Here is a 13,810-nt window from a genome sequence, read left to right on the forward strand (position 1 = left end):
ACCACAAACATCCCTAGTTACTTCTTAGTAATTGATAAAAGTTCACTTCCCAAAAAAATGTTACTCCCTTCGTTCCACTTTATCTGGCACTTTCGGATTTTGAGATTCAAACAAGTCTATCTTTGACCATAAATTTTTCATAGATCTTTTAAGGATTTTGAATTATCAATTATTGAGATTTATAGTACTTTTTACGTAGTTTACAAGTATATAAATTTCATTTTAAAAAAAATGAAGATTCCATGTGCAAATTGCTGGTCAAACTTAAATTATTTGACTCTCGAAAAACGAAAAATGTCACATAAATTGAAACACAAGGAGTAATAATAATCAAATGACTAATTAACATGTGTAGTATTATGTTACATATACCATATGATGTATAACGTAGAAAGAAAAAAGAGCATTAATATTGGATCATTCGTCTATAATATTTAAATATCAGGCAATGGGATTACAAAAGATAGGTAGAGGGTGTGGCAGAAATAATGGCAAGTGGAAAACTTGTGCATATTAATGCAGGAAATGGAGAATGCAGTTATGCTAGCAATTCCACTCTTCAGGTATGAATTCTCTCTTCTACTAATCAAACTCTGCTTGTTTGGAATTGAGGCGTAATTGTAATACGAACTAAGTAATCAATTCAATTCATTTTTCCTAAATTCCAGAGAAGGATAATACAAGAGGCAAAACCTGTTTTAGAAGATGCCATCAAGAAGATTGGTGACTTTCCCAAGTCGTCATGTTTTAATATGGCAGACTTGGGTTGCTCTTCAGGACCAAACACACTTTTCACAGTATCAAATATCATAAAAATTATACAAGTTTTATGCCACGAGAAGAGTTGCAAAATGCCAGAGTTTCAAGCTTATCTCAATGATCTCCCTGATAATGACTTCAACACTATTTTCAAATCGATTCCATCCTTCTATCGCGATCTCAAAGATGAAGCAAATTGTTTCATATCAGGCGTTCCAGGTTCCTTTTATGAACGGCTATTTCCTAGCAAAAGCTTGCACTTGGTTCACTCATCTTCTTGTCTTCATTGGCTCTCTCAGGTAACAATCTTGTTAATCATATATTACAAAGGGAAATAATATTTTCGTGCAAAGAATAAACTCTTCAATACACACTGAAACATGTAGGCTCCTGAAAAGATTGAGAACAACAACAACATATACATAACAAGGACAAGTCCTCCTCAAGTTTTTGAAGCATACATGAAGCAATTTGACAAGGATTTCTCAAGGTTTTTGCAAGTACGCTCCGAGGAAATAATAACTGGTGGACACATGGTTTTGACATTTGTGGGAAGGAGCATTACTGATCCATATGGAGGTCACTTTGCCTTGCTGGATCTTCTATCAAAGTCACTCATTGATTTAATACATGAGGTCCACTATTTCACTTCGGCTAACATCTTGCTTTCTTCCAATAATTCGTTAGAGTGCTTAACTTTAGTATATTGATAATGCAAAAACAAAATTTTACATTATCGAGTCATTTAGAAGGTAACAAACTATTATAGTCATGATTTTTGTTTACACTAACAATTTTGGTAAAAACTCTTAACAAATTATATTTGTCATGAATTGGTATTGGTAACCTAGAAAATAGGGGGAATGATCTGCTACAAAAGGGACAACACAGTGCACTAAGTTCCCACTATGCGCTGGGTTCAGCTACTAATAGTGTATTAAATTAAACTATATATAATCTATGTTCTTGATATTGCCTGCAGGGACCTATTGATCAGGCAAAACTAGACTCCTTTAATCTTCCTTTTTACACACCATACAAGGATGAAGTTGAAAAAATTGTTCAAATGGAAGGTTCATTTGATGTTGATACCATAAAGTTTTTCCAAGTGGACTGGGATGAGAGGGACAACGATGATGATGTTTGTTTCGATGCGTATAGCCGTGGTAAACATATAGCAAGAAGTATGAGAGCTGTTTTAGAACAAATGCTTGTTAGTCATTTTGAACTAGGAGATTCCATTGTTGATTATTTGTTTGAGAGATGTGTCTACCATTTGGCTTGTCATTTGTTGGTTCAAGAAGGCAAGTTCCTCAACACTGTCATATCTTTAAGAAAGAAATGAAAAAGAGTGAATGAGACAACAAGATGTTGCACTTGCCAATACAGTTAAGTACCACACTTGAGTAGTAATAAGCTGTTAAAGATATTTATGTTAATGTCAATTCCAAAATATCTTTGAGGGACTGATTGTTTATTGTTATTGAATAATTTTAGGACATTGTATTTACAATATCTCCGAGGGTGTGATAGCTTATTGTTATTGAATAATTTCAGGACATTGTATTTACAATATCTCCGAGGGTGTGATAGCTTATTGTTATTGAATAAATTTCAAGAGATTGTATTACTGAGGGGATTAAATTTCTTAAGGATACACAGTGGGTTCTGTGGAAACGGATTGTTTATTTTCTGTCTTTCAATTTCATCTTTTTCTGTTTTTGTTTTACTAACCTGAATACAGGAGATCGATAACAAATCTAACTTAAAGTTCAACCATTTTTGCCTTTAACTTCAGCCAATTTTACTTCTTTGTTTGAATTTCAATCATAAATTCAGTCATGCTTGAGTAACTTCATTCAGCCATTTTTATTTGATTGAAATCATTGATGTTTGAAGTCCATGCACGTATGACTTGAAGTTCAAGCAAAAATAGAAGTCAGGCAAAATAACTTAGATCAGACTCGAAAAAGCAGAGCACTACAAAGACCAAATATTGGCGACAATGACAGTATTAATATCATCATTGTGTAAGTGTTCATGGTTCAATACCAACTGTGAGTTGTGATTTTTTTTTTATTAGTAGTAGTTTTCCCGGTGGACAATAACTTTCTAGTTTTGATGAGATCCAACGAATCTAGTTCATAATTCGGCAACAATCATTTTTTAAGTTATACAGTAAGACATTGAAATTTTTTGTGGGATTCTACGAATGCGTTCAATTCGAGATAGGAATCCACGAGTGTGTTCAATTTCAATTAGGATTCTTAAAGGCTACTTAATCCTAAATCCTAGTTCATGACTATATAAAGGATACTATATTTGTTGAAGCATCTCGAATATTTCGCAAATTCATGGAATATTTATAAAGAAATCAAATTCAAATCATCCTAGTTAGAGAAATACGTCACTAACGCCCTCAAATCATGGAAATCTTATGAGAGAAGAATCAAGATAAACGGAGTTGTACCCGCAATGTTTATAAATAAAATTATGTTTCTTAATTTATTTCCTCTCACTTTAAAATTTGTTGCAAACATGTACCACACACATAAAATGACTTCTTCTTTTTTAAACTTAGGTGAACATTTGTGGAATTTACTAGATTAAGAAAAGGGCGGTAAAACTATTAATTACCAATCATTATAATTTACAAACTTTAAAGTAAATCCCACATCATAATTGAAGGAAAAACTGAAGAACTTTAGAAGTTTGATTGCTAGCCTATAGAAGCCAGATAGTCCTCCTTAACTCACCCACCAAAGTGTTACATCCCTCTTAAGAAGTTGTGGTTACTGAGCCTTTTCCTATATATGCCATTATATATGTATTTGCCCATGAATTTGGAACGACTAATTTTTAAAAAAAATAATTTTAAACTTTTCCGAAAAGATTATTGTCACACCCCAAAACCGGATGTGATGGCACGTGTCCAAACCCCACCGGACACGTCAGCCTAACACCCAAAAACCCGACGATACGGAATTAATAAAACAAGAATAAGATAGAAAGATAAGCGGAAGTCTTTAAATAAACTCAACATAACCCCAGAATTGGTTGTCACATGTACAAACCTCTAATACATAATTTGAATAAAATATACAAGTCTCATAGTAAAGTTCTAGAATAGAACAAAACAATAAATATAGATAATTTAAGGGCACGTCTGGAATGAACCGCTACCTCTCAAGTAAGTCTGGAAGCTCTAATCTGAAGATGAGTAATAAGTCGGATCTGATAGAGCTGTCAACCTACACAACTGTGTAGAAGCAAGGGTGAGTACCAAAAGCAACAGGTACTCGCAAGTAACACTAAACTAAGCTAAACTAGCAGCTACAAACAACTCCTTTCAATCCCAACCGAACCACCGAAACTTCATTCTAACAGCGAACTAACAACCTATACTACACAATTCATAATCAACAGATATATCCAACAGTGTCTCAACATCAACCTCATATCCTCATGTAAGAGCAAATAGATCATATATCACATGAAGAGAGGCAAATAGGTAAAATCCACACACCACAGACAAAGATGAAGTCAAATGCGATGCAAATGCAATAATAATGTCATGTAGTCATGATGCATGTCTGTCCTACGATACATATCTGTTGACGTAATCAGTCCGCGCTGAATACTCAAATCAGAACCCATGGGGGCCACACATGGACCATGTATCACCGCCGGAACCAGATCCCATCGGCATCCAAATCGCTAGCCGGAGCTAGTCCATCTCATATATCTCTAGCCGGAGCTAGTCTCAACTGTGCCTCATATCCATCCATCCTCATATCAGTGTCTCAGAACTCATGCAACAGATAGTTCACACATGGGATGAATAATGAATATGCACATGTCATCAATCACAATCATATCACGATCATATCATAGTATTACACATTATCTGTCTCAATCACAACCATATCACGACCACATCATAGTATTACACATCGTCTGTCTCAATCACAACCATATCACGACCACATCATAGTATTACACATCATCTGTCTCAACATCAATGTTTGTATCAATCATAGCTTACTCATGCTCTTCTATCCCCTCAATATCGGTTATCACATGACTTATTCAACAAATTCAAGTCACATATAACACACTTAACTCGTTTTATTCCTCATCTTTCATTTACAACAATTTCAATCAACAAATAAAACCCATCCTCAATCCACATTACTCCCCAACACAATTAGGAAAGTAGTCATGTGTAGTCTAAGAGTTTAACAAAGTTTAGAAGTTACTTGCCTTAAAACACTTCAACTAGTAACTCAAATTTGAGTTTTACCCTTCCGAGCACGCTCCAAATCACCACAATCTATTTATAAATGGAATCCCACAATCAATACGAATCTAACAGCACCAATATCGTGAAATTTGGAGAAAAAGGGTAAAATGGTCAAAAAAATCTCGTTCCGAAAAATATTCTCGAAATCTGGAAATTTTTAGTGAAAAATGTTCCCCAAGAAATTTAGAATCCAATAGTGAAAACCGTTTCGAAAAAGGAGTTGAAATGAGTTCACAAACTCAAATTTTCTATTAAATTCGGATTAGGCGAAAACCCCAAAATTTTCAGTTGAGATCTCAAATTTTGATGTTAAAATCCATAAATAATCGATGGAAATCAAAGATATAAGTTGGAAATAACTTACCCAATGAATTCCTTGCGAAAACCCACTTGAAATCACCTATTTTCGAGCTCTCAAAGTCTAAAAATGGAGAAATGGGTATTTTTCAAGTTGGGGGAAAATGGCTACTGTTTTTTTGACTTAAAAAGGACTGCTATTGCAGCTGAAACACAACAATAACACCAAAGTTTAAGTCCCCGTTGGACCCTCGGGATTCGTTCGGAATCTCGTGCACACAAACTAAATATGTACCCCCACTAAATTCGACGTTCCGGACTCAATGGAACCGTCGGAATTTGAATTCGAGGACTCCTTGACCCGAAATTCAATAAGCTGCCAAGAAACTAGTTTAACGCCAAAAAAATTCAAAACTCAAACGGAGCGTCTAAAAATTCAACCAAGACTCATTCTAGACTTAGAATCGCCTCCCGAAACCAACGGTACTCTCGAAATTTCAATCCGAGCCTCGGAACCTCATATGTTGACCAAAGTCAACTCTTTATCACAATTTCACAACTTTAGCAACTTAGGACCTCAATTCTTCGTTTCAACTCCAAATTCAACTCCGTAACTTCACACAGACCCGTTTCGACATTCTAAAACTGCCGGAATCGACGGAAATCCGATCCGAGTCCCGAAACTCCAAATAACTCGAAAAAGCACTTTTTAACCAACTTTAACTCATAAAAACTCAACTTCTCAAAAACTCAACTTTTTACCAACTTTTCCTCAAACTAACTTTACAACCACAAAACATGGGACTCGGGGCAACTACCGAAAGGGCAAAATAGTCATTTCCACGAAAAATTACCAAAATGACCTTTCGGGTCATTACAATTATATTGCACAAACAAACAGTCGGGTAAAATATTTTATTTCCCTGTTTAAACTAATAAATTATTAAGAGGGACAAATTCCTCCTCCAATTTTATATATCAAGATATGAAAATTATAATTTGATTAAAGAAATTTAATGTGTATCATATTTTTTTGGACACAGTTAAATTAATGTAGTAATACTTTAATTATATCTTTTCTTTATTAATAATAAGTATTCATAATTGTTAAAGTTCTAAAGTAACATAATTGGATCATTTTCTTGAAAAAAAATATTCATGATTAGCAAACATCAAAGGAACACTAATAACATAATTTAGTATGTGAAATACTTACAAATTGGCTAAGATGACAAATATAAAATTATTTTGACATCTTAATGATTTTTTAAAGTATATTTATATATTGTTTCTGTAGTTACTAATAGAAATTAGAATGGACTTCTTTTAAGTTTTTATTAATTTTTTATGTGAAAATGATTTTTGTTAGTTAAATATGATGATCTAGGCTAGTCTTAGTTAAACCAAAGAAGCACCATGACTCAAACCTCTTCTAACAATGGTGGAATTGATGAGGTGCAATCCTTTTCTTTTTTTCTTTTTCTCCAAATTGCAACCTTTTAATAGGAAATAATTAATAAATAAGTATGATCTTTTTTATTTTTGTTTGACAGATTTTGGTGGAGGAAGGAGCAAATATTAGAACATTTATATTAAATAGGCCTAAGCAGTTGAATGCACTTACTTTTCAAATGGTATGGCAACATATAATATTTACTGCTTCCTTTAATATTCCTAAGTTTTTATTTTTGATTGACTTTGTTATTTTCTGTCATATTCCTAAGTATAGAAAGATTATTGTATAAAGTGTTATATGTTGCAATGGAGATGGACTCCTTTACGTCTATTCAAATATCTTAAATTTTTGTTTATTCAGATATATCGGTTGTTGGAACTTTTCCATGTCAGTGAAGGAAATTCAAAGGTGAAGATGATAATATTGAAGGTAGGAGGATCCTCATCTGTGTTAAGTAATGCATCAATATGTGATTTGATTTCTCTTAAGTGAAAGTGAAGAGTACGTGCAACTTAGATATCAATATATATATATATATATATACTAGGATTTTTTTTCTCTTTCCCAAGCTTTGGGTTGCACATTTCAACATGTTACTCTTTTTCTTGTTTCACTATTTCCAGGGAAATGGAAGGGCTTTCTGTGCTGGTGGTGATGTTACATTTCTTGCTCATAAAGTTCACCAGGGTAGGTAGTCAGCTAAATTGGTTATAGCTTGTAAACATATTAATCTTTAGTATTTATAGATGATATTTTTAACTGGATCCATGAAGTTGAAAAATTGCTTCCATCCATGTTTAAGTTTAGACATCCAAAAATATGTGACACACCTCTAAATGCTTATCTGAAGAAGCTCCCATAAGTTTCAAAGTCATTTCACAGTTCAAATATACACCATAGGTTCTATGGTGTAGTGGTTTGACCTGCTATGTTGTATGGGATATAGTGTTAAATATACACCATAGGTTCTACGCTGTGGTGGTTTGACCGGCTATGTTGTATGGGGCAGAGTGTTGGCCATGTAGGATGGGTGTGTCTACTTGTTCAACTTTAATTTATACAAATTTATGTGTCTACTTGTGCACGCCTAAAGTTGGAGGACATAGATGTCAGTTGAAGCCAGGTTAAAGAGAATATTTATGTATTATGCCGAGTCGTATTATGCCTTTTGAGTACTTAAACTCAAGATATTGTAGGTTCTCGCTCAATGAACCAACAACATAGACCATTGGAAGAAAACATTTGATTTCATCCTGCAGTGTTCCATAACTTGATCCATATCACAGGAACGTAACAACTGGTCAGTATCATAGACAGGAGTTATGGGAGATCTAGTCCAATAACAATTGTTCTAAGAAAGCCATAATGCTCGCTTGGATGCACATATTCGATCTGTTTTCTTTGTGTCTTATTTGATGCTTATGACTTATAAGTAAGTCTGAGACTATGACCTTTGATAATGTATGCGCCACTCAAGTATGCTCTATCCAGATGATTTTCCCAAAATTTTCAACAATTTAGTAATTTAAGTGCATATAGCTTAAGGATAAAAAAACTGGTCAGTTACAATTTTTTCTTACTTATGCTTTCAGGTAACTGGAAACTGTCCACTGATTTTATCCGTGAACTATTCACCCTTAACTATATGATGGCAACATATAGTAAACCCCAGGTTAACTTTAGGTTATGTATAATTTATATTTTTGTGATACAATTATCTGAGGAATATATTCGTTAATCTTATTTGGACTTCCCCTTAAAGGTTTTCATCCTTAATGGAATAGTGATGGGAGGTGGACTTGTTGTTTCTGTACATGGTAGATTTCGAGTTGCAACAGAGAAGACGGTATTGCATCTCCTTGAGTAATACATTCAATTCTTCAATCATCAAGAGCTTTAGTTGGTTGAGAATATATTTTTCCTTTGGCAGTAATACTTGGTTGGTGTTTGCTATGTATCAGAAACTTCATGTCCATATATTCTTCTGTAGGTTTGGCTATGCCTGAAACAGCTTTGGGAATCGTTCCTGGTGCATCTCACTTTTATTCGAGGCTACCAGGATTCTTCGGTAATTCCACTGTTTGGATTTATAGAAAAATGTACTGCTAGATATATATATAGTTTCCTTATCTACTTTGGCAGGGGAATATGCTGGTCTTACTGGTGCTAGGTTGGATGGTGCTGAAATGCTTAATGTTGGTCTAGCAACTCATTTTGTACCCTCGGAGGTATGATGCCTTAAAAATATCCAGAACATTTCGAATTTCTTTGTAGGTCAATGTAAGACTCTTTGATTTTCCTTCTGTTCACAGAAACTGCCATTTTTAAAACAAGAATTAGCTAAAGTCAATACGAGTGATGCAAACATTATTTCTGTCATCATTAGTCGCTTCTCTACCATACCAAATTTGAAAGCAGAAAGTCCTTGTCACAAGTGAGTTCATTCAATATTTGTGCTCTTTCTTATTAGTATATAAATATCAACAGTACACCTGTTTCAAGTTCTGCAATTTTATGTATGTAGGATGAAGATTATTGATCAATGTTTCTCTCAAAGAACAATAGAAGAAATCATATCTTCTCTTGTAAGTTTGAGAGATGGATGCGTTCTTTTAATTTCTGCGGTGAAATTACTTTGTAAAATAAGTTATCAGAATACTTTATGTGAACTTGGAAACATGAATTATCAACAGGAAAATGAGGCTTTGAACAACAAGGATGACTGGATCTCTTCAACCATACAATCGCTGAAGAAAGCATCCCCAATAAGTCTTAAAGTTTACTTGAGATCAGTAAGTCAATCACTACTGCTTAATTTGGCCAACATTTTCATTGGAGAGTGGTTTAATGTTCATATTAGTTTCATTTTTTCCGTTCCAGATAAGAGAAGGAAGGCTGCAAGATGTAGGTAGTTGCCTTATTCGAGAGTATAGGATGCTTTGTCATGTGTTGAAGGGAGACTTTAGCAAGGATTTTGTCGAGGTAGAATATGTTAATCTTTCAGCCATCCATTTTACTGCATTACAAAACTGTGGGGTCCAGTCCCACTATTCCATTTTTTACTTCAATAATTGTTGCATGCAATTGTCAATTGTTGGCAAATTGCAATAGCAACAAATGTTGAAAAACACAGCAATTAAAAATGCTTTCGGTGGCACAACTTTAACATATTATGTATGGTGTTAAGGGATTTGGTCAAAGAAAGGGTATTGACTTTGACGAGATATTTTCTCCTGTTGTGAAAATGTCCTCGATTCGTACAGTTCTGGGTTTGGCTGCTAGTCTTAATTTAGAGATTGAGCAGATGGATGTGAAGACGGCTTTCCTTCACGGTGACCTAGAAGAAGAAATTTATATGGAACAACCTGAGGGCTTCAAAGTAGAAGGTAAAGAAAATTTTGTGTGCAAACTCAAAAAGAGTCTTTATGGCCTAAAGCAAGCTCCTAGACAGTGGTACAAGAAATTTGAATCTGTTATGGGGGAGCAAGGCTATAAGAAGACTTCTTCAGATCACTGTGTATTTGTACAAAAATTTTCTGACAATGATTTTATCATCCTCTTGTTGTATGTGAATGATATGTTGATTGTGGGCAAGAATACTTCCAAGATTAACGAGTTGAAGAAAGAGTTGCATAAGTCTTTTGCTATGAAACACTTGGGTCATGCCAAGCAAATTTTGGGCATGAGAATTACTCGTCTCAAAGATGAAAGGAAGATTTATTTGTCACAGAAGAAGTACATTGAACGTGTACTAGAGCGCTTCAATATGAAAAATGCTAATCCTGTCAGTACACCTTTTGCTGGTCATATGAAGTTGAGCAAGAAGATGTGTCCTACAGCTAGAGATGAAAAAGAGAGAATGGCCAAAGTTCCATATTCCTCTGTTGTCGGAAGTCTAATGTATGCAATGGTATGCATTAGACCTGATATTGCTCACGCAGTTGGTGTTGTTAGCAGATTCCTCGACAATCTGGGAAAAAAGCATTGGGAAGCTGTGAAGTGGATACTCAGGTATCTTAGAGGAAGCTCAGATGAATGCTTGTGTTTTGGAGAAGCAGATCCAATCTTGAAGGGCTATACAGATGCTGATATGGCAAGTGACCTTGATAACAGAAAATCCACTATTGGATATTTGTTTACTTTTTCAAGGGGAGCTATATCATGGCAGTCGAAGTTACAGAAGTGTGTTGCACTATCTACAACTGAAGCTGAGTATATTGCGGCTACTAAAGCCGGCAAGGAGATGATATGGCTAAAGCGATTTCTTCAAGAACTTGAATTGCAACAGATGGAGTATGTTGTCCATTGTGATAGTCAAAGTGCAATAGACTTGAGCAAGAACTCCATGTACCATGCAAGAACAAAACACATCGATGTCAGATATCATTGGATTCGTGAGGAAGTGGAGAGTGAATCATTTCACGTCAAAAAGATCCACACAAGTGAAAATCCTACAGATATGCTGACTAAGACGATACCGAAAGACAAGTTCGAGTTATGCAAAGAACTTGTGGGTATGTGCTCCCTCTAAAGAATATAAAGATACCTCCTTCCAGTGAATGGGACTGGAGGGGGAGATTTGTGGGGTCCAGTCCCACTATTCCATTTTTTACTTCAACAATTGCTACATGCAATTGTCAATTGTTGGCAAATTGCAATAGCAGCAAATGTTGAAAAACACAGCAATTAAAAATGTTTTCGGTGGCACAACTTTGACATATTATGTATGGTGTTGAAATTTGCAGTTGCAAATTTCTTCTATAAATAGAGAGCCCTTTGCTCATTCCTAAATACACCAATTCACAGAGAGAGTAAAATATTTAGAGAGCTGTGAGGTTTCCATAGACTATATGTGAAGAAAAATAGAGTGTGAGCGATATTTTAGTAAGGTGGAAATCAAAAGAGTGTTATTCCTTTTGAGTGTGTAGTAGTCACTTTAAGTATTGTATTCGTGACTATACAGTGTAAAATTCCTTACTATAGTGATATCAGTTGCTCCTCTTGGCCCGTGGTTTTCCCCTTATTTAGAAGGGTTTCCACGTAAAATTCTTGGTGTCATTATTTTTCCATTTTATTTTCATTACTTTTACCATATATATTTTTGTGTTTGTCCGCATTTTCCCAACAAAAACTCATGACAACTTGACTTTTACTGCAGGGATGCAGAGCCATACTCATTGACAAGGATAGAAATCCTAAGGTGTGTTACGTTCATTTGATCATGAATAAACCTGAACTTAGATATCGAAAGCTTGTGCTAATCTCTTCACATGTTTTCAGTGGGAGCCCTCCAGATTGGAACTAATTAGAGATGATGATGTTGACCGTTACTTCTCCAAGATAGACGATGAAGATTGGGAAGACTTAAAGCTGCCTCCAAGATCAAACTTGCCTCCATATGCAATTGCCAAGCTTTAAAGTTGCAATACTCTACAGCTTGTTGCCCTCTGATCACTACAGTAATAAAAATAATACTACTTTGCGATGAGTTTCTGTATTCAGAGAGATTATGTTTAAGGTGATGTTAATTTATTGCAATGTGAGAACTTGTGAGTTGTGATTAGTCTTGCATCTTGTGTTGAAACACAAGCAGCATATCTTAATTACAATCTTGCCTTTTTTTGAAATCTACCAGTATAGATGTTGTGATCAACATCAGCTTGTGTATGAAAATTTTCTGAGGTTATTATGACTTGAGAGCTTCCTTCTTTTCCAATCTAGATCCGACTATATAGATCTTGTTCATGGATTAACGAAAATATTTAAAAGCTCCACATTGTCATACTCAGATCATGGATTAACAAAAATGTGGTCTAATAATGTGTGAGTGTTCGATACAAGTGCAGATATGGAGGTCGGATCATTTATGATCTAAATTCTAAGATTTGGGGTACAGATATGGTTGCAGCCTGCAGGGGTTCAGCTAAAAGTAATTCAAATAGATAAAATTTGAGTTATAAAATATGCCTAAATATGAGACATTGAATGGAAAACTTACAAGGTATTCTGAGAAGAAAATATTGATCAAGAGGAGAATATCAAACGGAGATAAAAAGGAAAAGGACCAACTAGAAATTTCAATATACAAGATATTGCATTTTCTTTAATTTCACTTTACCTTTGTTTTTACTTGTCCAAAATTTCTTCGTCATTTTGATCAAAGTACCCAAAATTGAATGATCTGGTGCGGATCCCTTCTCATACCCACATCGTGTCGACACTAGTGTGGTATTAAAAGTGAAGAGTTCTTGCAACAGGAAGTGAAAGCCTGAGTGATTGCTTTTTTAAAAAAAAAAAACCTCCGTTAGATCATATATATTACGAAGGAAAATCTTGTACAATAATTTTTATCAATTTGATTAATATATCATTAATATTAATTTTTTTCTCAATATTTGCTTAATTTCATTCCAATGCTAATACATCAATAATAAGATGTAGGTCGAGTTTGATGATCATTTATTTTGATTATCTAGAAGAATAAAAAAACACCCGTAAAAATCCAACCAACCGGCAAAATTGACCAAATCGAAATCGGAAAAATATATATTATAAATTTAGAGAAAGAGGTGTTTATATCTATAAAAAGAGATCTATTCAAATAAAAAATCAAATCAAATTAAATTAAATAAATAAATCTATTCTTTTTTGGGATTAATTTTATTTGATGTTTTTTAAAATCAATAATATTTGATTTGATCCGTTTAAATAATTAAAGAATCTACTAAATTGATTGACTTTAGTTTTAACCAAAAATCAATTTACACCAAAGTATGAACTCTCTGATTGGCATTTGTGTGTATTCTCACGTGTATATTATTAATTAAGTTAATCATAAAAAATATATTATTTCTTTTAATTAGCACATTTGCCTTAATTGAAATAGCTTCTAAGTTTTAAAATCGTTTTTTTAAGAAATAATGGCAAGCAGGGGCGGAGGCAGCATGAGGGGTTCATCCGAACCCCCTCGGCGAAAAATATTATTATTTATACAT

The 13,810-nt window shown here is 34.2% G+C and overlaps 3 protein-coding genes across 3 annotated transcripts in view; all 3 read left to right on the forward strand.

Annotated features, from left to right (window-relative positions):
* Positions 1 to 13,810, forward strand: part of LOC125833615 (uncharacterized) — a 182,522-nt gene that overhangs the window by 5,585 nt on the left and 163,127 nt on the right. The gene's annotated exons all lie outside the window — the stretch shown is intronic.
* Positions 489 to 2,104, forward strand: LOC125833609 (probable jasmonic acid carboxyl methyltransferase 2). The gene is made up of 4 exons (XM_049512769.1): positions 489 to 563; positions 669 to 1,058; positions 1,146 to 1,394; positions 1,742 to 2,104. Exons 1-4 carry the CDS (start codon positions 489 to 491, stop codon positions 2,102 to 2,104), a joined length of 1,077 nt encoding a protein of 358 aa, XP_049368726.1.
* LOC125833611 (3-hydroxyisobutyryl-CoA hydrolase 1-like) lies at positions 6,776 to 12,233 on the forward strand. The gene is made up of 14 exons (XM_049512771.1): positions 6,776 to 6,814; positions 6,913 to 6,993; positions 7,176 to 7,244; positions 7,439 to 7,502; positions 8,408 to 8,487; positions 8,578 to 8,663; positions 8,807 to 8,883; positions 8,958 to 9,043; positions 9,128 to 9,249; positions 9,340 to 9,400; positions 9,509 to 9,607; positions 9,696 to 9,797; positions 11,974 to 12,015; positions 12,096 to 12,233. Exons 1-14 carry the CDS (start codon positions 6,776 to 6,778, stop codon positions 12,231 to 12,233), a joined length of 1,146 nt encoding a protein of 381 aa, XP_049368728.1.

This window comes from Solanum verrucosum, unplaced genomic scaffold, assembly GCF_900185275.1.
Source record: "Solanum verrucosum unplaced genomic scaffold, falcon-dt-bn FXZP01000307.1, whole genome shotgun sequence".
Taxonomy (NCBI): Eukaryota; Viridiplantae; Streptophyta; class Magnoliopsida; order Solanales; family Solanaceae; genus Solanum; species Solanum verrucosum.